Source organism: Salvelinus namaycush, chromosome 3 (genome assembly GCF_016432855.1).
Source record: "Salvelinus namaycush isolate Seneca chromosome 3, SaNama_1.0, whole genome shotgun sequence".
Taxonomy (NCBI): Eukaryota; Metazoa; Chordata; class Actinopteri; order Salmoniformes; family Salmonidae; genus Salvelinus; species Salvelinus namaycush.
The window spans coordinates 46,564,722-46,589,064 of NC_052309.1; the positions used below are offsets into that span (position 1 = coordinate 46,564,722).

The 24,343-nt window shown below is 46.4% G+C and overlaps 1 protein-coding gene across 1 annotated transcript; it reads left to right on the forward strand.

Moving 5' to 3' along the window:
- The first annotated feature begins 264 nt into the window (after positions 1–264).
- Positions 265–23,807, forward strand: LOC120043893 (dapper homolog 3-like). Its single transcript, XM_038988496.1, has 5 exons — positions 265–513; positions 12,997–13,126; positions 18,061–18,189; positions 22,087–23,032; positions 23,171–23,807. The coding sequence occupies exons 1-5, from the start codon at positions 265–267 to the stop codon at positions 23,805–23,807; spliced, it is 2,091 nt and encodes a 696-aa protein (XP_038844424.1).
- Positions 23,808–24,343: the final 536 nt, after the last annotated feature.

Sequence of the window (24,343 nt, forward strand, 5' to 3'; positions counted from 1 at the left end):
TGCTAATGTCAAATTGACAGCTGCGGAATTGGAATTCAGCAACAGCATTGAGCCAGCAGGAGGAATGGGTTCGGTTCTGGCTACAATGTTGCGCAGCTGTAACCTAACCCTTGCTGTCGCTACTTCGCTTTAAACATGAATATCAAAGACTGAAGTAACTTTGAAATTAAAGAATATATGCAGAACATTTAGCCGTACTTGGATACTAAATAGGAAGGAACCGCTGAGAAACGATCGAAGAAGAGTCAAAGAGCAAGGAGAACGATGTACCGAGCGTTTTCTTTCCCAATGACAGCGGAGCGCAGACGGAATAAGGAGCGCATTGAGGCGAGTTTGGCCGATATATGTGAGTTGGAGCTGCTGAAACAGAGCCAGGAATGCCTAGTGCTCAGCGCCCTCTCCATCGGGGACTCTGTCCCAGGACGCCCGGCATGGGGCAACCTCCAGCCGACCCGACCTTCTCCCGACACAGCCAACTGTGCGCTGGAGGACTTGAGTTATAGGCGCCAGCCGGTAAGACTTTCGTATTGTACTTAAAATTGCATATTAAATCGATAAGAAAACATTTTCGTATCGATCTAATTCATAGCTTCTAGTTGGACATGTTTTTTAAAATCAATTTGGTATTACTGCATGGTTATGCTTTTCGTGCTCTTGAAATGAAATTGGGTCATAACCTAGAGTGTATCTGTGCTGAATAACGGTACCATCACAAATGTAGACCCGACACCCCCATAGAGTGTGCTCAGAGCGCGCGTGACCATTTAAGGCAAACTTGGTGTATTCAGTGCTTGTGTTTTTTCATTCCATTGTCTATTGACGCTGTTTCGAAAAATATGTTCACCTGGCTATATATTCTATATCAAGTCTTGTTTTGGAAAGGTCGGACCGTGCCCACCATCATAGTGTAGCATCGACCCTGAAGGTTGTTTATAGTTTCGGGATAATCTTACTGTCCACCATTGGTTGGGACACCTGTCAATTATTTATCTAGCCTACTCGGTAATAATCCTATGATGAACTATAATATCTCCATATCTTTTATTGTGTTTTACAATTCTTATTTATTTATCTGATTATTATTTATTTAGGCCTATTGCAGGTTATCTCCTGGCTGCTTTTTTTAAAGAGACATTGGCCGAATTCAATGAATTACCTAGGCTTAATTAGGTATGCCTAAAACATATGTTAAAATATTTTTAGAAGTTAAGATATTTGTGCAATCATTGCACAGGCAGTTGTTCATTGACCAAGCAATGTTGCCTGGCTACCCAGACTCCTTACTCTGGAAAAACACTGCCATGCCCATGGATATTAGTTTCTTCTCAGCAATAAGTCTTGATCTGACTACCTTCCCTACCCTTCACCGAATGAGAACACATTCGGGGCCATCTGATTGGTCCAGAAACTGATGGGTTGGGCCAGAGCCAGAACACATGTAGGTAAAGTGGCAGTTTGAAAATGATCCTTGCTATCAAGGATCCTTGGGACATCCCTACCTTATTGAAGTTGAAATGTAAAATGGTTAAGGTTAGGGTTTAGGGTAGGGACTTCCCAAAGATTCCGGATAGCATTGACCGTTAGAAAATTCGTAATTAGCTTTGATACTCTGATTGGTTAGAGACGATCCAATCGCTGATGACTTTGTACAAGCCCCTCTTGCTCCTTGTCACCACAATAGTGTTGGGAAGATCAGCTCTTTTTACTGACTCTGATATTTTCGACTCGTTCAGACAAAAGAATAAATCTTTCGACTCATTTCGTTCATTTGAGTCAGTAATGCCCAGAGCATTACTGGGACCCCCACAGGACCCCCTACCGGCCAACGATGAACGGAAAACTCGAAAACTGAAAGAGTCTACAAGCCTCTCATTCACATGTCCTTCACCATAGGGGGCTTATTGGAGCTGTCATTTGTGACTGAGACTTGTAAACGTGGGCTTTAAACTATTTACATTTGATTGCTAGTCATACAACAAATATACTTTTTTTAGACATTTGAAACGAGGTCTGGTTGTGGCCACAACCGGACTAGATTGTGAACGACTCTTGGCGGAGTGCATTGCTTGTCTGCCATGAGGGTGATAAGCACAATATTGTCCGTGGACTACAGCCACCCAAATGGTTCGTTCTCGAGTTCCAGTTTGTTGAGCAGAGGCTGTGTATGTTTTGGTTCCACAAAGCTGTGTCTATAATAACATTCAATATTCAAATAATTGCATTAATTCTTGCACCATGCGATCAACTGTCAGTCTTTTTCTTCTCTCTGCTGCCTGCAGCATGATCTATTTTCCGATCATGCAGGTCAAATGAACAACTTAAATTTAACGAGTCACTCAGAAAAACAGTTAAAAAAGAACAAATCGTTCATGAACTGCACATCAATACATCACAAACGACTTCAATGGATTGCAGTCTCAGACTAAATAAAGTATGTAGCAAATGACGGAGCAGCGGAAGAATTTGCTGTGAGTTGTCAGGCTACAAGTGCTGTACTTGATGCAAGTGTTGCTATCGCCTCATCGTGGTCTTGGGTGGTCTCCATAAAGCATGGATTACAATAGCATTGGTAAACAAACAAGACAGGACAACATAATTTTCTCCATGGATTAAATTGGTGATATGGGGATAACCTGGACATGGCTTAGAAAATTTGCTACGGGCTACTAAAATAAGAACCATACATTTTATGTTAAAAACAATTTACTTGCCCCGGCAATGAACTATCTCGCTGCCTATAAATAGCATCTTAAAAATTGCCTCCAGCATCAAGCGAGAAATTGTATGTGAATGTAATCTGAAATGGTTTCCTTGCCTTGTAGCTTTCCATCTAATATAGACTGAAAAACGACACGCATGACTTGCACACAACCCCTATATAGAGGTCACTTTAAATCTCTGTCTCTCTCAGTCGCTTCAGGCCACTGTGTGAAAAATAGCCACGAATATTGGAATATTGATAGGCCTATTGTTGGGCCATTGCTCTTGTGTTGTTCGTTTTGCATCGCTCGGTGCCCCGGGTGGTCGAGGTTTGCGCGTTTTAGACCATTCCATTCGTCCACCCAGCGAGTCATGCAACACGAACTCGCTCAATGATCACCTTGTGGGCAATTTGGTTAGGCGCTAATGCTTGAAATATTTTTGAATGATTGTCTTTGTGGGTTTTAAACAATACATCCTTCAACATGTTCATTATGTGGACTATCCAGTATGACTATCTGATGATTTTATATGACTATTTCTACATAAAAGAAAGATATAGGGCCATGCCGTTTCGGAGCCCAGATTAAGCCTAATCCTAAAAAGCATGTTCACTGGAGATTCTCAATTTTAAGTCATTTTTGTCCAATGCTTAATCTGCGCAGCACAAGTTATTCCTGGCCCACAATCACTATTTCTCCAAATGCTTTCCTACATGTTACAAATTCATCATTGGGAGCAGATCTCCAATGGAGGAGGGATTTATTAAGTTACGTATAGGTCAATCAATAGGGAATAAGGATTTTGCCATCTGACCTCCTCCCCACACAAAGGGCTGTGCATCCCAAATGGCACCTTATTTGCTATATAGTGCACTAATTATGACCAGAACATATGGGGCTCTGGTCAAAAGTAGAATGTAAGGCATAGGGTGTTATTTGGGACACATCCAAGCTGACCCATTGCAGATAGCCTGCTCTAAGACCAGACCTCACATCTGCCTGATTCATAACCAAACAGTGCTTGATTCTCCTTCTGTAGTTGGATAAAGATAAGGCAATAACCAGGGCCAGGTGTAAGGGACTGCTGTGTGTTTGTGTGTGTGTGTGTTTGTTTGTGTGACTGTGTGTGTGGGCGTGTGTCTGTGTGTGTCACAGGAGAAAGTTGAGTGTGTGTGAGGAAGGTGCTGCCATGTGGTTAAGGTTGGAGGTGTGTGTGTGCGTGCCATGTGCGTATGAGTTTGTGTGTGTGTGTGCGTGTGCGTGTGTATTTGTGCGTGAGCAGACCCTCCAGGTCTATTCCTGAGGCAGTGGTGCTGACAGCCATCTGACAACAGACAACAGCTGGGAAATCACATACGGTCCCCATTTCAGAGGAAAAGTGTGTGTTTGTGTGTGTGCTTAAAAGAGAAAACGGATGAATGTGTGTGTGTGTATATGGAGGGGGGATTGGAGGACAGATTGTGTGTATTGTATTTGTGATATCTAATCAGTGCTGCTATGTGATATCAATGTATGTGTGGGAATGTTATTCAAATAATATGTTTGTGTGTGTGCGTGTGTGTGGGCGCACGCGTGTGTGAATGTGCATGTGTTTGTCCTTCCATTAGCAGGCTGTACTGTAAGCCCCCCCATGGAGCCTCTTGCAGCTGTGTGGCCATGTGTCACCGGAGCTTCTCATATTGTGACACTCACACTCTACTCTAATGTTTAATGTGTGTGTGTGGGTGGGTGTGTGTGTGTGTTTGCGTAGCCTGTGTGTGTTTTGTGTGTGTTTCATGCCTAGCTGTGTTGGGTAAACATTGTGGAGTGTCAGGCGAGTGTGTGTACAGAATCAAAGCAGTAGCGCGAGAGAGAGAGAGAGAAGGGGGGTTGTTGTCACTTATCTCTTGTTGTGGGGTCTCTAGACACACTCTGGGGTGAAGTTTCCCGTAGGTACACATCTAGGATCAGATTCCCCTCCCCAATCCTAAACATAACCATTAGTGTCTAGGGACAACTTCACCCTACTCCCTCTACACACAGTTCCAGGGATGAGGGCAGTGGGTAAAAGCTCCAAACCACTGACGTAGGGTCAGATCTTTTTCCATTCCCTAATGGTTTGTATAAGGGAGTAATCTGATCCAAGATCTATGGCTAATGACAACCTTGACCTCGAACCCCCCACCATCTCCAACCTCCTGAAAAGAACCCCCGTGTTGGCTTGAGGTGAAAATACGTGCAACACAATTATGGATCTCCTCTACCACCACCACCCCCTAGCTCCACGGAGGCCGACTACCAACCTCAGTACCCAGCTTCAGGGCTCCCTGCTAGGCTTCGCTGAGCAGCAGGCTGCCTTCCCTCCCCTGCTGGGACTTGGAGGATCCAGCAGGGGCATAATTAGCCATACTCAGTGCTGAGAGAAGCTGTTAGCGGTTGTTAGCGGTGAGCCGCGATGCAGGCTGTTAATAATTGATGGGAACAAAAGGTTTAATTGCACAGGAATCCTGCCTGAAGAGAGACATAAGCGGAAGCCGGGATGAGGAGTGTGTGTGGACTCGAATGGAGCATGCTTGTGGGTGTATTGTAGCTGGGTAGAACGGGATAGGAAGTTGTAATGTATTGTAGTGCTGGTGTCTGTCTGTTAGGGTGAGTGTTTATTTTGGGAGTGTGAAAGGGAGAAAAGGGGATAGGAAAGGGCTGAATAATCGATTAAGGAAGATGGAGATGCTTGTGGAGATTGATTTAGTGTTGCTCTAAGGGGATTGCTGTGTGACTTGCCTTCAATCTCTCTCACTCAGTCGCTCCTCCGAACTCTCTCTTTCTCTCCTTCTTTCTCTCTCAATTCAATTTCAATTTCAATTTAAGAGGCTTTATTGGCATGGGAAACGTATGTCTCCTTTTTTCTCTCCTGTCCTTTTCCTCTCATTTTCTTTTTCTCTTTTTCTCTCCCTCTCTATCCCACTTATAGAGAAGGCACCTCACTTTGTTGCCGTGACAACGCTAGGGGTGTTACATCATTGGGTTTACCTAACAAGCTTAAGGCTCTGTCCCAAATGGCATCCTATTCCCTTTATAGTGCACTACTTTTGACCAGGGCCTATAGGGAATATGGTGCCATTTGGGATGCACAGTTAGAGTTGATTTTACTTTGGGTGCTTCCAGCAGGCCCTCTGGGGGCCCCTGTCATCAGCAAACACAAACACACCACTGTGATTTGACCTGTCAGAGGGCCCTGCACAAAGGCAGCGTGGCCTCCCGCGTACTCACACACACTACACTTCTCCACACCGCACCACACCACAGCACACTGCACAGTGTGGGGGCTTCTGTTTGAACTGGACGGTTTTGTGCACTCCAGTGTGGTTTGTATGCACGTGCGTGTGATTGTGCGAGAGTGTGTGAGTGCGGGTGTGTGCACACTATTGAACAACTCACAAAGCAAAAAAGTCTATACAGTTAAGCACAATGTGACTTCATTCAGCTGCACAACTCTGGAAACTCTGTGTGCACGTCCCCAATGGTACCATATTCCCTATATAGTCCACTCCTTTTGACCAGGGCCCATAGTAACCCAGCAATATAATACTTTATTAAAGGATAAACCCACTCCAAAACTATATTTTGGTATTTGTTTTCATTAGTCCACACACTGTTGATACAGTTCCAAAATGTTTTGGTTGTCAGCAGTCAAGTTTTAAAGATATTTTACATTCAAGAAGCAATGTGTCACTTGCCACATCATCATGATGATGTCTAAACAATAAATACATTTGACAATTACAAACTTATCAATGTGGATAATGTAGCTAGTTTGACCATATTGGCCATGTTTAGCAAGCTAGCTAACTTAATTATTAGCTAGCTTCTTATTGGTTCAAGAATTGGTCCGACTTCAAAAGCACATATCGGATTTACAACCTCCCACTTTCCCAGGAGCACTTTAATGCAGCACTTTCTTGATCAATACTGTATCATCATACTGCCAAACGCATCATATGACGGGGGACTAGAGGACTATGGGAAGGTTCGAGGCCCTCATGAGAGGTACTGGGAGTTAGGCTAGACTCCCAGAACTTGCAGGGAGAATGCATCTAGGTTTAATCACTTTTTAAAGATGGCTTGAATCATTTAGACTAGGGAGATGAAATGTGTGGGAGGTAGGGGAGAGGGAGAGAAAGACGCTTTACTGTAACTCAAGGCAAATGCTGTTTATTAATATGTTTTAGATTACGAGCCTTTTCAGTGTTAATAATGATGGTTTTGGGAAACAAAGGTTCTAACGCTGAATTTAGCTTTAAGATTATTTTGGGAAACCGGGCCCAAAGCTACTTACAGGCGCAATTAGAGTTAAGTGCTTTGCTCAAGAGCACATTGACAGATTTTTTACGCACAGTCGGCTAAGGGATTTGAACCAGCGACTTTTCGGTTATTAAACCAATGCTCTTAACCGCTAGAATACCGCCACCTTGTGTGTGTGCGGTGCGTGCGAGAATTACCTGGGTTAATGTCATGCATGCGCTGGATAAGGACCTGTGTGTGGGTTTAGGAGCGACTCATGTGAGACCGCATCGGTTCAATAGACACTTGCTTCCTTTATACACACACATACACCTCACAGCCTCTGTGTGTAATCCCTAAGATCAAACCTTTATAAACCCTATACAGGTCAAACTACAAAGGCTCTGGTCCAACGTATATCCTCGGATTAACACTCCAAGTGCACCAGTCAACTCCACTTCCAATCCAATCCATTTAGTTCACATGGAGAATAGGGAAGTGTTCCCAAGCTCTAGCAGGCTTTTGTTCCAGCCCAGAACTATCTGTCGTAGTACTAAATCAAATCAAATTGTACTTGTCACATGTGCCAAATACAACAGTGAAATGCTTACTTATGAGCCCCTAACCGACAGTGCAGTTTAAAAAAATACGGATAAGAGATAAAAGTATTAAGTAATTAAAGAGGAGCAGTAAAAAATACAATATATACAGGGGGGTGCCGGTACATAGTCAATGTGCGGGGGCACCGGTTAGTTGAGGTAGTATGTACATGTAGGTAGAGTTAATTGAAGTGACTATGCGTAGATGACAACAGAGAGTTGCAGTGGTGTGGAGAGGGGAGGGGGGCAATGTGAATAGTCTGGGTAGCCATTTGACTAGATGTTCAGGAGTCTTATGGCTTGGGGGTAGAAGCTGTTTAGAAGCCTCTTGGACCTAGACCTGGCGCTCCGGTACCGCTTGCTGTGTGGTAGCAGAGAGAACAGTCTATGACTAGGGTGGCTGGAGTCTGACAATTTTCAGGGCCTTCCTCTGACACCGCCTGGTATAGAGGTCCTGGATGGCAGGAAGCCTGGCCCCAGCGATGTATTGGGCCGTTCACACTACCTTCTGTAGTGCTTTGCGGTCGGAGGCTGAGCAGATGCCATACCAGGCAGTGATGCAACCAGTCAGGATGCTCTCGATGGTGCAGCTCTAGAACCTTTTGAGGATCTCAGGACCCATGCCAAATCTTTTCAGTCTCCTGAGGGGGAATAGGTTTTGTCGTGCCCGCTTCACGACTGTCATGGTGTGCTTGGACCATGTTAGTTTGTTGGTGATGTGGACACCAAGGAACTTGAAGCTCTTAACCTGCTCTACTGCAGCCCCGTCGATGAGAATGGGGGTGTGCTCCTTCCTCTTTTTCCTGTAGTCCACAATCATCTCCTTTGTCTTGATCATGTTGAGGGAGAGTTGTTCCTTCTATCCAGGTGGGAAATGGCAGTGTGGAGTGCAATAGAGACTTCATCATCTGTCGATCTGTTGGGGCGGTATGCAAATTGGAGTTGGTCTAGGGTTTCTGGGATGATGGTGTTGATGTGAGCCATGACCAGCCTTTCAAAGCACTTCGTGGCTACATACGTGAGTGCTACGGGTCGGTAGTCATTTAGGCAGGTTACCTTAGTGTTCTTGGGCACAGAGACTACGATGGTCTGCTTAAAACATGTTGGTATTATAGACTCGGACAGAGAGAGGTTGAACATGTCAGTGAAGACACTTGCTAGTCGGTCAGCGCATGCTCGCAGTACACGTCCTGGTAATCCGTCTGGCCCTGCGGCCTTGTGAATGTTGACCTGTCTAAAGGTCTTACTCACATCGGCTGCGGAGAGCGTGATCGCACAGTCTTCCGGTACAGCTGGTGCTCTCATGCATGTTTCAGTGTTCTTTGCCTCGAAGCGAGCATAGAAGTAGTTTAGCTCGTCCGGTAGGCTCGTGTCACTAGGCAGCTCTCAGCTGTGCTTCCCTTTGTAGTCTGTAATGGTTTTCAGGCCCTGCCACATCCGACGAGCGTCAGAGCCGGTGTAGTACGACTCGATCTTAGTCCTGTATTGAAGCTTTGCCTGTTTGATGGTTCGTCGGAGGGCATAGCGGGATTTCTTATCAGCTTCCGGGCTAGAGACCCTCTCCTTGAAAGTGGCAGCTCTAGCCTTTAGCTCAGTGCGGATGCTGCCTCTAATCCATGGTTTCTGGTTGGGGTATGTACGTATGGTCACTGTGGGGACGACGTCATTTATGCACTTATTGATGAAGCCAATGACAGATGTGGTGTACTCCTCAATGCTATTGGAGGAATCCCGGAACGTATTCCAGTCTGTGCTAGCAAAACAGTCCTGTAGCTTAGCATCTGCTTCATCTGACCACTTTTTTATTGATCTAGTCACTGGTGCTTCCTGCTTTAATTTTTGCTTGTAAGCAGGAATCAGGAGGATGGAATTATGGTAAAATTTGCCAAATGGAGGGCAAGTGAGAGCTTTGTATGCATCTCTGTGTGTTGAGTATAGGTGGTCCAGAGATATTTTCCTTCTGGTTGCACATTTAACATGTTGATAGAAATTAGGTAAAACTGATTTAAGTTTCCCTGCATTAAAGTCCCCGGCTACTCGGAGCACCGCCTCTGGGTGAGCGTTTTATTTTTTGCTTATGGCGGAATGCAGCTCATTCAATGCTTTCTTGGTGCCAGCCTCTGTCTGTGGTGGTATGTAAACAGCTACTAAGAATATAGATGAGAACTCTCTCCGTAGGTAATGTGGTCTGCAGCTTATCATGAGAAACTCTACCTCAGGCGAGCAATGGCTCGAAACTTCTTTAGATCTCGTGCACCATTTGTTGTTTACAAAAATACATAGACCGCCTCCCCTTGTCTTACCAGACGCCGCTGTTCTATCCTGCTGGTACATCGTATAACCAGCCAGCTGTATATTGATATTGTTGTCGTTCAGCCACGACTCTGAAGCATAAGATGTTACAGTTTTTAATGTCCCGTTGGTAGTTTAATCTTCCCAATAACTCGTCCATTTTATTGTCCAAAGATTACATGTTTGCGAGCAGAATTGAGGGGTGTGGGGGTTTATTCGATCGCCTCCTACTCCTCAGAAGGCAGCCCGCCCTCCGGCCTCTCTTTCTCCGCCTCCTCTTCACGCAGATTACTGGGGTCGGGGCCTAATCCCGCGGGAGCCGTATGTCCTCCGCCTCGGGCTCGTCAGAGTCGTGAAAGAAGAAAAAGGATTCTGCTAGTCCGTGGTGAGTAATCGCAGTCCTCATGTCCAGAAGTTATTTTCGGTCATAAGAGACGGTAGCGGCAACATTATGTACAAAAATAGTACAAAAATAAGTTACAAACAACGTAGATAAACAAACAAAAAAACACAATCGGTTGGGGGCACGTAAAACATCTGCCTTCTGCTCCGGCGTCATTACTACCCTGATAACCCTCAAATTAGTTAGTGTTCATTTATCACCCTCTCTAACTTTTGTGTTCATCAATCACCCTCTAACATCTTTACCCTCCCACTTATTTTCCCTCCTCCTCCTCCTCCTCCACCTCAGCAGTTAGAGTTCCTCTGAGCACAAAACCTGACTCAGTCTTACTAGAGAGAGAAATGGGGGAGGGGGTAGTGAGAGACTGACATCCCAGGGTGGTATGTTTACATCCCTTGTTCCCCCCTCTTCCCTGAGGTTGTTGGACCACCCCTGCCCCTGACTGGAGTGGCGGGGCCTGCTCCTTGTCCGATGAGTCGCTCCACTGTCGAACACTGGAGGGGAGAGAGGAAGGGGGAAGGGAGAGGCCAATAGGGCTATAGGAAGGGCTATAGGAAGGGGGTGACAGTTTTGGAGCTGACATTTTGTCAGAGTGATTGACACATGGATTTAACAGAAAAAAACGAATTTGTGATGAAAAGATGCATCTCTCTATTTCATGCTGTCTTGATCTCTCTCTCTCCCTCTCTCTCTCTTTCAATTGAATTCAAAAAACCTTATTGATATAGAAAGTTAGAGCACTTACATTGTCAAAGCAAACATAAAACAAGGATGGTTGAGTAAGACAGGAAGATCTTTCTCTCTTATCTGTTTCTCCTTCTGTCTATTTACATCTCTCTCTTCTCTCTCTCTCCCCAACTCTTCCTCTCTTCCTCCATTTCAGCCTCTACCCTTTCCTCTTGCCCTTCTTTCCAGTAAGTTCGCCATGTTTTGCTGGATGGATCAGCATGTCTGTGTTTTCACCCCACAGCTCCCCTGCTTTTATATGCTACTTTTTACTGGGTGAGAAATACCTGATTCAAACAGGGATGCCCAGTTCGTTCTCCGCTGCACTGTGGAAACCTTTCCCGCTTCATCAGATGTTTGGCTCCCCCGCGAGTCTAACAGCTGTGTGTGTGTCGTGTGTGTTGGGTTGTAAAATGTGTGCAAGTGTGGGTTTGCATTTGACATGTACAATATGTGCAGATGTGTGCTGTCAGTGTCAGCTTGTATGCCCACATACACCTGACATCAGCATAATTCCCAGATCCCCCTCTTATCTCTGCCATTTTACCCAGCAGGCTCTTCTGCTTTCTCAGCTGGTGGAACCATGCCGATGTTATGAGCCAGCAGTGTGTTTTTGTGTGTGTGTGTGTGTGTGTGTGTGTGTGTGTGTGTGTGTGTGTGTGTGTGTGTGTGATTCAGCAGTGATTTAAACCTTGCTCCCACTACCTTCTCTAGGACATTCATAGAAAAAGTAAGTCATCTCCCAATGCTGAATTTGTATTTTTATCCCTCACCTGAACCAACAAGATGTGTATAAGCTGTCTTTCAGAACAATCCTAATGGTTGAAAAGCTATATATTAACTGATTAGAACAAGTTAAGTGCTAGAAATTCAGCTCTTTACTGTTCAATGTGTATATGGACGGTTTTAGATTTTGTCTCAGATCATGGTAAGCATGTAAGGTTGGAGAAATCAGCTGACTCTGTACACATATAGGGTTGAGTTGTGTCCCTCATTAGCCCTCTCTCACTCTATCTACCCCCCTCTCTCTTTTTCTCTCTTTCTCTCTCTCGCTTCCCTGCCATGGGCATTTCGGTAAATGGACGCTCGATTGGTTGATTGATTATGTAATTTATTTATTGATTGAGTAAGAGATGCTCAAGGTCTGCCTCCTATAATGCTTCACTAAGAGATTTGAGTGTGGTTGTCTTGTATTTCCCCCCCCCCCCTCTCCCTCTCCCTCTCCCTCTTCCCCCTCTCCCTCTTCTCTCTCTCTCTCTGGTTCTCTCTCTCTCTCTCTCTCTCTCTCTCTCTCTCTCTCTCCTTCTGTCTGTAATATATTTGGTACTGCTGTGCCGCTCATGGGGCGAAGGCTGAGGCCTGTTGTTTTGACAGTTTGAACCTCCTCCAAAGCCGATGCTGTTCCCATCCTTCACCAACCATTTGTTTGAGAGATTTGGCAGAGGCTTTGTGTGTGTGTGTGTGTGTGTGTGTGTGTGTGTGTGTGTGTGTGTGTGTGTGTGTGTGTGTGTGTGTGTGTGTGTGTGTGTGTGTGTGTGTGTGTGTGTGTGTGTGTGTGTGTGCATGCGCAACCGTGTGTGTATATCCTTGTATCTCAGTGTATATCTGCCTGTGGGGGGAATGACGTGTTACTATTCCACTGTTTAGTTCATTAAAACATATATTGTCACATAGGTGCAGTGACATGTTGTTTTACAGGGTCAGCCATAGTAGTACAGCGCCCCTGGAGCAAATTATGGTTAGGTGCCTTGCTCAAGGGCCCATCAACAGATCTTTTCACCTTGTTGGCTCGGGTATTTAAACCAGCAACCTTTCGGTTACTGGCCCAACACTCTAACCGCTAGGCTACCTGCCGCGTGTTGTAATAGCAGTCTGCAAATGTGAAGGTTGTTTGCGATCTGGCATTGTCTCTGGCTTTGTTTCTGACCCTGGGAGATGAGACCGTATGTGTGTGTGTGTAGAACATCCAAATACAGTCTCTAACCCTGATTCTATTTCTCTCTTTGTGTTCCAGAGCAGTCTACAGTGTAGTCCGTGGGGTCTGATGGCATCTCTGGAGCAGCAGGTTGGAGAGCTGAGGGTTAATACAGCGGATAACGCAGTGGAGCCCCCGGCTGACGTGGTGGACAATCGGCCCCGCTCAGGTAACATAACACTACACAAATTGGACCCTTGAGTATGGTTGCAAAATTCCCAGGTTTTCCAGATATCACGGTTTCAAGATTCCTGGAATCAACAGGGAATAAGCAGGAAATCTGGGAATCCACCAACTGGGATTTCTGGAAAACCTGTGATGGTAAAGTTACCAGAATTTTGCTAACTTTTCCGTAAGCCATTTGTTCAATCTATCATCCTTCTGCTAAACAAAACATAGCCATTGTCGGTAGTATGACAGAAAGTGTAAATTATGTGATCTACTATGTGTAACGGGGGTGGTTGCGTGATGAGTATCCTTACCCAAGACCAGAAGACTTGTGTTAGCTCCTATAAGCTAAACTACAGAACTGTTTTACTATCACAGCCTGGAACATGTTCCGGGATTCTTCCGATGGCAATGAGCAGTACACCACATCAGTCACTGGCTTTATCAATAAGTGCATCGAGAACGTTGTCCCCACAGTGACTGTACGTACGTACCCCAACCAGAAGCCATGGATTACAGGCAACATTCACACTGAGCTAAAGGGCAGAGCTTCCACTTTCAAGGTGTGGGACTCTAACCCGGAAGCTTACAAGAAATCCTGCTATGCCCTGCGACGAACCATCAAACAGGCAAAGTGTCAATACATCGGAGCCGGCGTATACTACACCGGCTCCGATGCTCGTCTTATGTGGCAGGGCTTGCAAACTATTACAGACTACAAAGAGAAGCACAGCCGCGAGCTGCCCAGTGACACGAGCCTACCAGACGAGCTAAATCACTTCTATGCTCGCTTCGAGGCAAGCAACACTGAGGCATGCATGAGAGCATCAGCTGTTCCGGACGACTGTGTGATCACGCTCTCCGTAGCCGACGTGAGTAAGACCTTTAAACAGGTCAACATACACAAGGCGGCGGGGCCAGACGGATTACCAGGACATGTGCTCCGACATGTGCTGACCAACTGGCAGGTGTCTTCACTGACATTTTCAACATGTCCCTGATTGAGTTTGTAATACCAACATGTAACAAGCACACCACCATAGTCCCTGTGCCCAACAACACAAAGGCAACCTGCCTAAATGACTACAGACCCATAGCACTCACGTCCGTTGCCATGAAGTGCTTTGAAAGGCTGGTAATGACACATCAACACCATTATCCCAAAAACCCTAGACCCACTCCAATTTGCATACCGCCCAAACAGATCCACAGATGATGCAATCTCTATTGCACTCCACACTGCCGTTTCCCACCTGGACAAAAGGAACACTTATGTGAGAATGCTATTCATTGACTACAGCTCAGCGTTCAACACCATAGTACCCTCAAAGCTCATCACTAAGCTAAGGATCCTGGGACTAAACACCTCCCTCTGCAACTGGATCCTGGACATCCTAACGGGCTGCCCCCAGGTGGTGAGGGTAGGTAGCAACACATCTGACACGCTGATCCTCAACACTGGAGCTCCCCAGGGGTGCATGCTCAGTCCCCTCCTGTACTCCCTGTTCACCCACGACTGCATGGCCAGGCACAACTCCAACACCATCATTAAGTTTGCAGATGACACAACAGTGGTAGGCCTGATCACTGACAACGACGAGACAGCCTATAGGGAGGAGGTCAGAGACCTGGCCGGGTGGTGCGAGGAAACTACAGTGGACTACAGGAAAAGGAGGACCGAGTACGCCCCCACTCTCATCGACGGGGCTGTAGTGGAGCAGGTTGAGAGCTTCAAGTTCCTTGGTGTCCACATCACCAACAAACTAGAATGGTCCAAACACACCAAGACAGTCGTGAAGAGGGCACGACAAAGCCTATTCCCCCTCAGGAAACAAAGAAGATTTGGCATGGGTCCTGAGATCATCAAAAGGTTCTACAGCTGCAACATCGAGAGCATCCTGACTGGTTGCATCACTGCCTGGTATGGCAATTGCTCGACCTCCGACTGCAAGGCACTACAGAGGGTAGTGCGTACGGCCCAGTACATCACTGGGGCTAAGCTGCCTGCCATCCAGGAACTCTACACCAGGCGGTGTCAGAGGAAGGACCTAAAAATTGTCAAAGACCCCAGCCACCCCAGTCATAGACTGTTCTCTCTACTACCGCATGGCACGCGATACCGGAGTGCCAAGTCTAGGACAAAAAGGCTTCTCCACAGTTTTTACCCCCAAGCCATAAGACTCCTGAACAGGTCATCAAATGGCTACCCGGACTATCTGCATTGTGTCCCCCCCCCCCCCCCCCCCCCACCCCTCTTTACGCTGCTGCTACTCTCTGTTTATCATATATGCACAGTCACTTTAACTATACATTCATGTACATACTACCTCAATTGGCCCGACCACCCAGTGCTCCGCACATTGGCTAACCGGGCTATCTACATTGTGTCCCACCACCCGCCAACCCCTCTTTACGCTACTGCTACTCTCTGGTCATCATATATGCATAGTCACTTTAACCATATCTACATGTACATACTACCTCAATCAGCCTGACTAACCGGTGTCTGTATGTAGCCTCGCTACTGTATATAGCCTGTCTTTTTACTGTTGTTTTATTTCTTTACCTACCTATTGTTCACCTAATACCTTTTTTGCACTATTGGTTAGAGCCTGTAAGTAAGCATTTCACTACACCTGTTGTATTCGGCGCACGTGACAAATAAACTTTGATTTGATAAGCTAATGCCTAGGCTTTAGCTCAGTGGGCTAACACAGTCTTGTAGTGAGCAGGACACCCAGCTTCCAACCCAGTCTGTCACATATGCATGGTAGTTAAGAAAATTGTATTTTATGAAGTCATTGTAATCAAGGTACTATTCACACATAGCGGGGATAGGCCTAACCATGAGCTTGCTCTAGTTCCATGCCTCCATGCTCACAGAATCGGCGGTATGAATACACCCATGATCAAACGCAAACACAATTCACTATCACAGTGGCCACATACAAACATCATGATCACTTTGATCATTGTAGCTATAATCCTTCTCGCACCTTCCCAAGCCAAACCTCATATCATAACTGCTAACTGCTACACAGCCTACATCATTATTAGCTATTAGCTAAAGTCATAGTCAACATAGCTACTCGTAGTAAACCCGCTACCATCATGCAGTACAGTGTACAGTCAGTAAGCAGTGTTAGCAGTTACATGGGTGAGCCCCGGGTGGCAATAAATTAATAAAACCAAAAGCTTACCTTGACTTGGAAGAGTTCCAGTGTTGGCTAGCCATAGCCAGCTAGCTAGCATCCCTCTCTGTTTGAGACGGGTGTTTGAGTAGGCTAAACTAGCTAGCTGTATTCGCTAGCTAAGTGAAAGTGAAAAAAACATACAACAAAATATATCTCTCTCCCTCTCTTTCTCTTTTGAAGAAATTAATTTGTTCAAAACTGTTCAACTATTGTCTTTCTCTCTCTTTGAGTCAGCTAGTCACCACATTGTATGCACTGCAATGTTAGCTAACTGTAGCTTATGCTTTCAGTACTAGATTCATTTTCTTATCCTTGGATTGGGTGGACACCATAATCAGTTCATGCTGCAAGAGCTCTGATAGGTTGGAGGACGTCCTCCGGAAGTTGTCATAATTACTGTGTAAGTCTATGGAAGGGCGTGAGGTCTATGAGCCAGAGGAGGACGGAAACTAGCTGTCCTCCGGCTACACCATGGTGCTACCCTACAGAATGCTGCTGAGGCTACTGTAGACCTTCATTGCAAAACAATGTGTTTTAATCTATTATTTGGTGTTGTGAGTGTATTTAGTAGAGTTTAATCTATAAAGGATAACTTTTTAAATATTTCACTATTTTTATTTTTATGAAATTCTCTGAGGACGATGGTTCTCCCCTTCCTCCTCTGAGAAGCCTCCACTGATATTGAGGGACTGTCTAGGGCTGCGTTGCTTGTGTTCTTTGTGAATCAAAGCAGGAAACAGTTCCAAAGCCCACATTAAGTTGATAAATGCATTCAGTTTTCCGAGGGAGCATTTTTGCTGAGAGTTTAAAATGACTTGGCTTGAAGAGCTGTAAGCCATCCAACGAAAATGTACTTCCAGCTCCCCGAAGATGCCAGAAGTATAATATCCACGGCTAATATTGGGTCAATTACCTCAAAGTATGCACAGCCGGCTGGCGATTTGGAGATTGAGGATGGCACATTGAAAAACGCTTTGAGAAGCCTTGAGAGTTTCAAAAAGGAAACATTGAGAGGCATCAAATACCTTGAGGAATGAGTAAATGACTAACATGCCGTTCACTTTCAACATGGAAAAACATTGGGATACAAGGCCACAGTATATCTGCTAACAGTCCTGTCTTCATAACTGAATGTTCATCAGCTATAGTCACATAAAAATAAATGCTGTGTAAGTCTTTTGAGGGGGGTTACTCTTTTGATCCAGACCTGACTACCAGCTCAACTCTCTTTTGTCGTTATTTTCGGGACCCACATTTTAATCTTGAGAAAGACAATAATAAACAAAAAAGGAAAAGCTCACTAGAGAGATTACAATTCAATCTAGAGGCCAATATAAGAGGGACCCACCCGCCTACAGCTGACAAAGTTTCAAAAGTGGAAGATACAAGTGAAAATGGCAGGTTCTTTCTTTTCAAATCAGTTAGTGTTCCGGTTCATAAGAAAAGTAAACAATACACTGTATGCATACCCAATAACTGTAGAAACAACCATCCACAGGAACTACAGACTGTTGCACTTGCATACCAGTACTCCCAAATCGTCATTTGGCTGAGACGTGAGTGTTATTGGTCCTGTGTGGCTTAGTTGGTAAGAGCATGGAGGTAACAAAGTTAAGGTTGTGTTGGTCACTTTCCCGCAGGGACCTCAGACACATACGAAAAATGTATGCGTTCACTGTACTGTAAGTCGCTTCAGATAAAAACATCTGTTAATTAATAAATGGTATACATGTGTTTGCAGGATTCTATGAGCTGAGTGAGCGCCTGTCTCCTATGGGTCTGTCTGATTCCTCTGGGTTTGGAGAGCTCTCCCCCAGCACTGCCCGAGCCATCCGCATGGTCTACGCCAACGACAGGCCCAAATCAGCCGGTAAGTGACTACACACGCACACACACACACCATTGGACGCTGCTGAGGGGAGGACGGCTCATAATAAATGGCTGGAATGGAGCAAATGGAATAGCATCAAACACATGTTTGATATAGTTGATACTATTCCGCGTCAGCCATTACCACAAGCCCGTCCTCCCCAATTAAGGTGGCACCAACCTCCTGTGACAAACACACCATGCAAATGCAGTACAATCAATATAGCCTACAGGCATACCTAAGCGAAGAATTCAATGGATTTTATTCATGCTTTTTTATTCAGTTTCAATAACGTCACAGTTGTTCAGCAGATGCATTTACCCAGATATAGAGCAATATCCATTTATATTCTTGGACTTCTGTTTGGTTAGGTCAGACCACATAGTTACTAAATGTATATTAGTCCACATAGACAGTGCAAGATGGCAACAATGACGCCAACATTGATGCCAACAATGATGCCAAGCTGGCACTAAGTCCCCCACAGAGCAGCGGCCAGCAGAAGCACATTAGAGCCAGACGCCATCAGACTCAATCAGCACTCCCAAATAGCCCAGACTATAACGAGTGCTAGACGCGCGGCAAAACAAACACAAACCCAGTTCGTTTGGGATGCATTCAGCGAAGGACCTATACTAATGGATTTTCTTCTACTTGCGTTCCCCTCCGTAATTGGCTTCTAGCTATTAGATTAAGAAGATGTGCTCCTAAAGATAGAAATGTTTAAGTTGTATAGTATTGCATTGTACTTTTATTTTCTGGACAATACACTCCAAAATCAAAGTTTGGCAGATGTTTTGTCAAGAAACCAGGCATGGGATGTGGACATATCTGTATCTTGGCATGAGACTACTTTTGAGGTCTGAACAAACTTTGGTTTTGGAGTGTAATGTCCATTTAAAATCAGTGTCTGCATCCCACATGGCATCCTATTTCCAATATAGTACATTAAATAGGGAATAGAGTACTATTTGGGACACAGTGTTTTGTATAAGGGACTTGTGAAAAAGGGGACATCTTGTGCCCAGTGACATAGATAAACGAGGGGACTGGTTGTGCTGGTGGAGGGGTGAAAAGGAGAGTCTGGTTGTTCTGGCTTTGATGTGTAATTGCATCAGTGGACTGTCCTGTCGGGATTATGTAGAGGCCTTGATTATAGTCATGGGATTTAGATGTGGCTGCCGTGTGTATACTCAGTCGGAGAGAGAAAACAGAAAGAGAAAAAGACCCACTGTACCATGTTAGAGACACACGCGTACACACACACACACACACACACACACACACACACACACACACACACACACACACACACACACACACACACACACACACACACACACACACACACACAAGGCCAGACATAAATCAGGATACAGGAGACAGTGATGTTAAAGTGCAGGTTAGTTGGTCTGGCCTTGGCTGTGGCTAGCTGACGTTAAAGGAATGCTTCCCAGTGGGATACAGGCAGACTAGCTTAGGGAAGACAGAGGTTGTGTCCCAAAATGGCACGCTATACCCTTTATAGTGCACTACTTTTTGGGCACAGACATACTTTAGTTTGACATAGAGTTGAGTAGAGCCCCGGTGACCGACCTCAGCTGTTTATTCTATCTGTGTGTGAGGATGATTCAACAGAACACGGTGTCTGCGCTGCTACAGGCTCTGGTGAAAAGTAGTGCACTCATTAAGTGATAATGCCCTAGAAGCCGTGGTTTGGAGGATATATTGGCACGGGTGTTGTTAGGCCTGGGATGAAGTCGAGGGCATTTTATACAACAGTATACCAACATATTAAAATAATGATTGACGTATTTTCATTAAAAACTTCATTTTGATGAATTTATTCATACTATTTTCTTCCTTCCATGAGACATAGTCACCAACACAATTCAGGGATGCTACCCAAGGCGGCTGGTCATTTTGGTTCGATTAGCATTGCTGCCAAACCATCTGGTTGGTCATTCTATTGGGATCGTTGCCAGCCAAGCCGACTGCTCATTAGTTCTATGCGTTCTATGCCAAGCTAGCCTAGGCCCTAGCTATCTAAGTTAAATGGCCATACCAGATTAAAAAAAGAAGAGAAAACATAACTTTCATTTGAACTGATTTTAATCAATGAAACAATACCGTCACTTTGTTATCCCCGCAGCTGAGCCAGCTAGCTAGTTATTGTATGTTACTATGACAACCAGACCAACTTATTGTTTGTCTTGTCCGTACACTTCCTATGATGAGGTGAAGATCGCAAATCAAAATGTAAACAATGTTGCAAAGGTCAGAGAGGCAGTCAGCAAGGTTTATGCACATTTCCGCTGTTGAAAAACAAATGTTAGGCTTAAAGAAAGGGGAAATAATGTCCAGATACTCTCTCATAGGACAGTAGATTGCGCAGTGAAATGGAACAGTAAATCGGCAGTTCACCATCATAGCCAGTGGTAGTTGTGAAATAGACACCGTCTGGAATGCGGTTTTAACCAATCAACATCCAGGATTAGACCCACCCGTTGTATAAATAGGGAATACATGCCGTAAAGACGTCAATCAAACACGACCACAACAATGGAAACATGTGGGGGGGAAATCCTGAATCTCCTCGTTGTCCCCCCCACCACAATTAACCAACATTAAGGCTATTGTTTATATGTTTATTTCACCAATCAACTGCATTGCAGTTAAAAACGACTTGGACTACCAACACCAATTTCTGTATGCTAGCTATGCTACCAGCTTATTCGAACAGGAGTTAGCATAGCAGTCACTTCTTCTAAACCTGAAAAGGTTATTCTAAATGTTAGGCAGCGAAAACAGCCAAATATTATATCCAAATCAGACTTTAGTTACCACATTGTGGACCTGCTACAGTCAACCATGACTGATTTGACTGGTATCCAGAGTTGTTGAATGTGCGCCAATCCGGTGTCCTTCTTCTACACCCCACAGTCTGCGTTCCATCGACCTCTTTACCGCATCTATGGGGTGCCTTTTAGAACACAGCCTGTGTTCTGTCTGTAACCGTTGGCCACAATAAGCAGTGTCCGGTGTTTCTGCAGCTGTGTGTATTGTACTCACAGCTAGGGCTACGTCCATGGTCCCTGGTGTATGTTTGCTCATTCACATTAGTGGGTTTGTTTACCTACTTCCCACGACCTACCCCGTTTTTAAAAAAGGGTTCCAAAAAGGTTATTCAGCGGTCCCCATTGGAGAACCCTTTTTTGGTTCCAGGTAGAACCCTTTTTGGTTCTAGGGAGATCGCAATCGACCGGTTGGTGACGACTATGGGGACACTCGAAGAACCCTTTTAGGTTGTAGATAGCACCTTTTTTCCCCGAAGAGTGTAAATTGAATTTAATTAAATACATTTTATTAATCCCATGAGGGGAAATTGGATTTGTCACCAGCAAGACACATACAGCAACAACATACACATGCATACATTGGATACACATAGACAGAGCACTGATGGCTGGTGAAACAAGCACAACCCATGACATCCTTAGAGTCATTGTATTAGTCCCGTGGCTTAGCCAGCACCCGTGTTTTGCAAAATAGTGACAAATTTGGTCAAATTCATCTGGGATAAGGGTTAAGTCTCAGTTGTGGTTAGAAATATTTGTTTACCTGCAGGGTTACAATAACATTTCAGAGGGTTTAGGTGTGTCAGGTGAAAACCACAGACAAAGCAGATTTATTTTACAGATGCTCTCGTTCCTTTCCATAGTCCGCCAACAACCATTGATTTGTGCGTTTTTGTTAGTGATTACAAAATCACGCTTTAGACACACCCTTAGCCTATGTCTGTGGGGTTCTCTCTATTGCTGTGTCACTATCCCAAATCTGAGGTTGTCCATTATGTTTGTGTCTGATTCTAACCGTGTTACTGGTTCTGTTTTCCAGGGGAATTCTTTGTGGCCAATCGGGACAGACGGCCAGAATCCGGGTCCCGCCCCACAGTCCCCCGCTCGTTCTCAGCCCCCTACCCCTCCCTGGAGGGCATCGCCGAAGGGGCTAGCGAAGGGGAGGGGGAAGACGAGGCCTGGCCCTGGGACACCAGCGAGGGGCCAGGAGGAGTGCTGGAGCAGGGAGGAGATACGGTGGAGGGGGAGCCCACAGAGGAGGACTACCGTCAGGCCCAGCGTGTGGAGACTTACATCCTAGGTTTGATCCAGCGCCGTGCTCTGCCCCTCCGGCCCTGCAAGCCCCGCACCAGCCTGGGTCTGCACGAGGCCCGAACCGCCATCACCGTGGCCCGCCAAAGCAGCGTTTGCCGCAAGGAACCCGATCCTCCGCCAGCCACTGACTCCATCTCTGACCATCACCCCCACTCCAATCCCCACCACGCCACTGCTGCGGTTTCCCCCAGCAGTTACGAGCGTCCCCCTCCACCCTGGGCCTGCCGCAGCCTGGACCAGGAGCCTTATGCAGTCATGGCCCTGCTCCCTGACCCCCCTCACCACCACCACCAACACCCCCACCCCCACCCTCACTACCCCCAATCCAGGCAGCCCCCCCTGGCCAACACCTGCTCTGCCTCCCTGGACTACCCCTGTGGTGAAGCTCCATCCCAGGACCCTAGCAGCAGCGAGCCTGACTCACCCCAGCACTTCCACAATGGCTACCCGGCACTGCCCCCATCGCGCTTGCCTCCCCCGCCTGACGAGCAGTTGGTCAACGCCCAGTATATCCCTGCCCAACCCTTCCGGGCCACCACCGCCAGGGCCTCTGCACACTCCCACAAGGGGCCCAAACCCAGCCGGGGCACCTATTATCCAGAGAGAGGCTCCCAACAGCAGCCGGCCCCACAGCAGCTGCAGCAGGCCAAGTCTAGAGCCGCTGCCAAGAAGTGTCGCTTCAGTGAAGAGAGGGAGAGGGAAAGGGAGAAGGAGAGAGAGAAAGAAAGGAACAGGGAGAGAGAGAGGGACAGGGAGCGAGAGATGGAGCGGCCGGGAGGCTCCAAGAAGCCAGGAAGACGGGCCTGCAGGTCCCAGTCAGAGAACAGCCTCAATGGGCAGAGGGGGGTCCCTGAACGCAAGTACAACACGGTGGAGAGAGACGGGGGAGGTTCAGGGAGCAGCCGCGGGAGCCAGTCCAAGGGGAAGAGGCCCCAGCCGGGCAGTGCCGGCTGCCGCCGCTGGCGCTCCACCCTGGATCTCAGCCAGGACGAAGCCGAGCAGCCTCCACAGCCAACCCCAATGCCCCCAGCCGACCATGGCTCCAGGCGCATCCGCAAACCCCGGCCCCCACCTTACACCTATGTCAACCCCCTGCCCAATCATCATCCCCACCACCCCAATCTGGAGTACCTGGACCGGGATCGTGCGTACCTGTGTCGGCCCGAGGTGGGCTACACGCACCCGGGGCAGGGTGAGTCTGAGTCGAGTCTGAGTGAAGCCGACACGCCAGCTTCCAGCTCGCTGTCCAGCGATTCAGACGAAAGCGGGGGTCTGGTGTGGCCCCAGCAGCTGCCCCCTCAGCTCTCCTCCCCCCCGTTGCCCTCCGCCCCGGCTGGGGTCCCCCTGCAGCCCAAAGCCTTCATCAAGATCAAGGCCTCACATGCGCTCAAAAAGAAGATCCTGCGCTTCCGCACGGGCTCCCTCAAAATCATGACCACCGTTTAGAGCGCTACCCTGCACCCGTGTGGAGAATCAACAGTGGGGATTAAGACACTTTAGTGACACTCGCCATACATGGTTTCCTTTGAGGAGTAGCACTGTCATTTTTGGAGAGCAGCGGATATATAAGACAGCAAACATAACTCAGTGCACTGCCTAACTATACATGCATACATAGATTATTTAGCTTTCAGTGCAGCCTTCACAGGCCTCAGATCTGCCAACAACTCTCCTGAACACAGAGCTGAGCCTGAGCTCTAAACTCTGATCTCTGATCGGTGCAGCTTTCTGCTGTTGCCTGAGCCCAGCCAGTTGAGGTCTGAGATAATATGATTTGTGGCTTGATTTGATGCTAGTGGTCATTTGAGTGGCTGAAGTGGACACAAAACAGAGAGTACTGTGGGCATGATATGAGCCCTGTGATGTAACCTCTGTGTCTCAGCATCAACGTATCTGTAGCCTAGGTTGCATTCCAGGCTGACTACATGGCAGACATTGCATTGCATCAACCAATGGATACATCCCATGTCATCAACTGCATA

Excerpts from the sequence above, each read along its gene's own strand:
- LOC120043893 (XM_038988496.1), top strand. The coding sequence starts at position 265 with ATGTACCGAGCGTTTTCTTTCCCAATGACAGCGGAGCGCAGACGGAAT. Across the intron at positions 13,127-18,060 it reads GGACAATCGGCCCCGCTCAG|GATTCTATGAGCTGAGTGAG; the intron begins GTAACATAACAC and ends ATGTGTTTGCAG. Across the intron at positions 23,033-23,170 it reads TCTAGAGCCGCTGCCAAGAA|GTCCCAGTCAGAGAACAGCC; the intron begins GTGTCGCTTCAG and ends ACGGGCCTGCAG.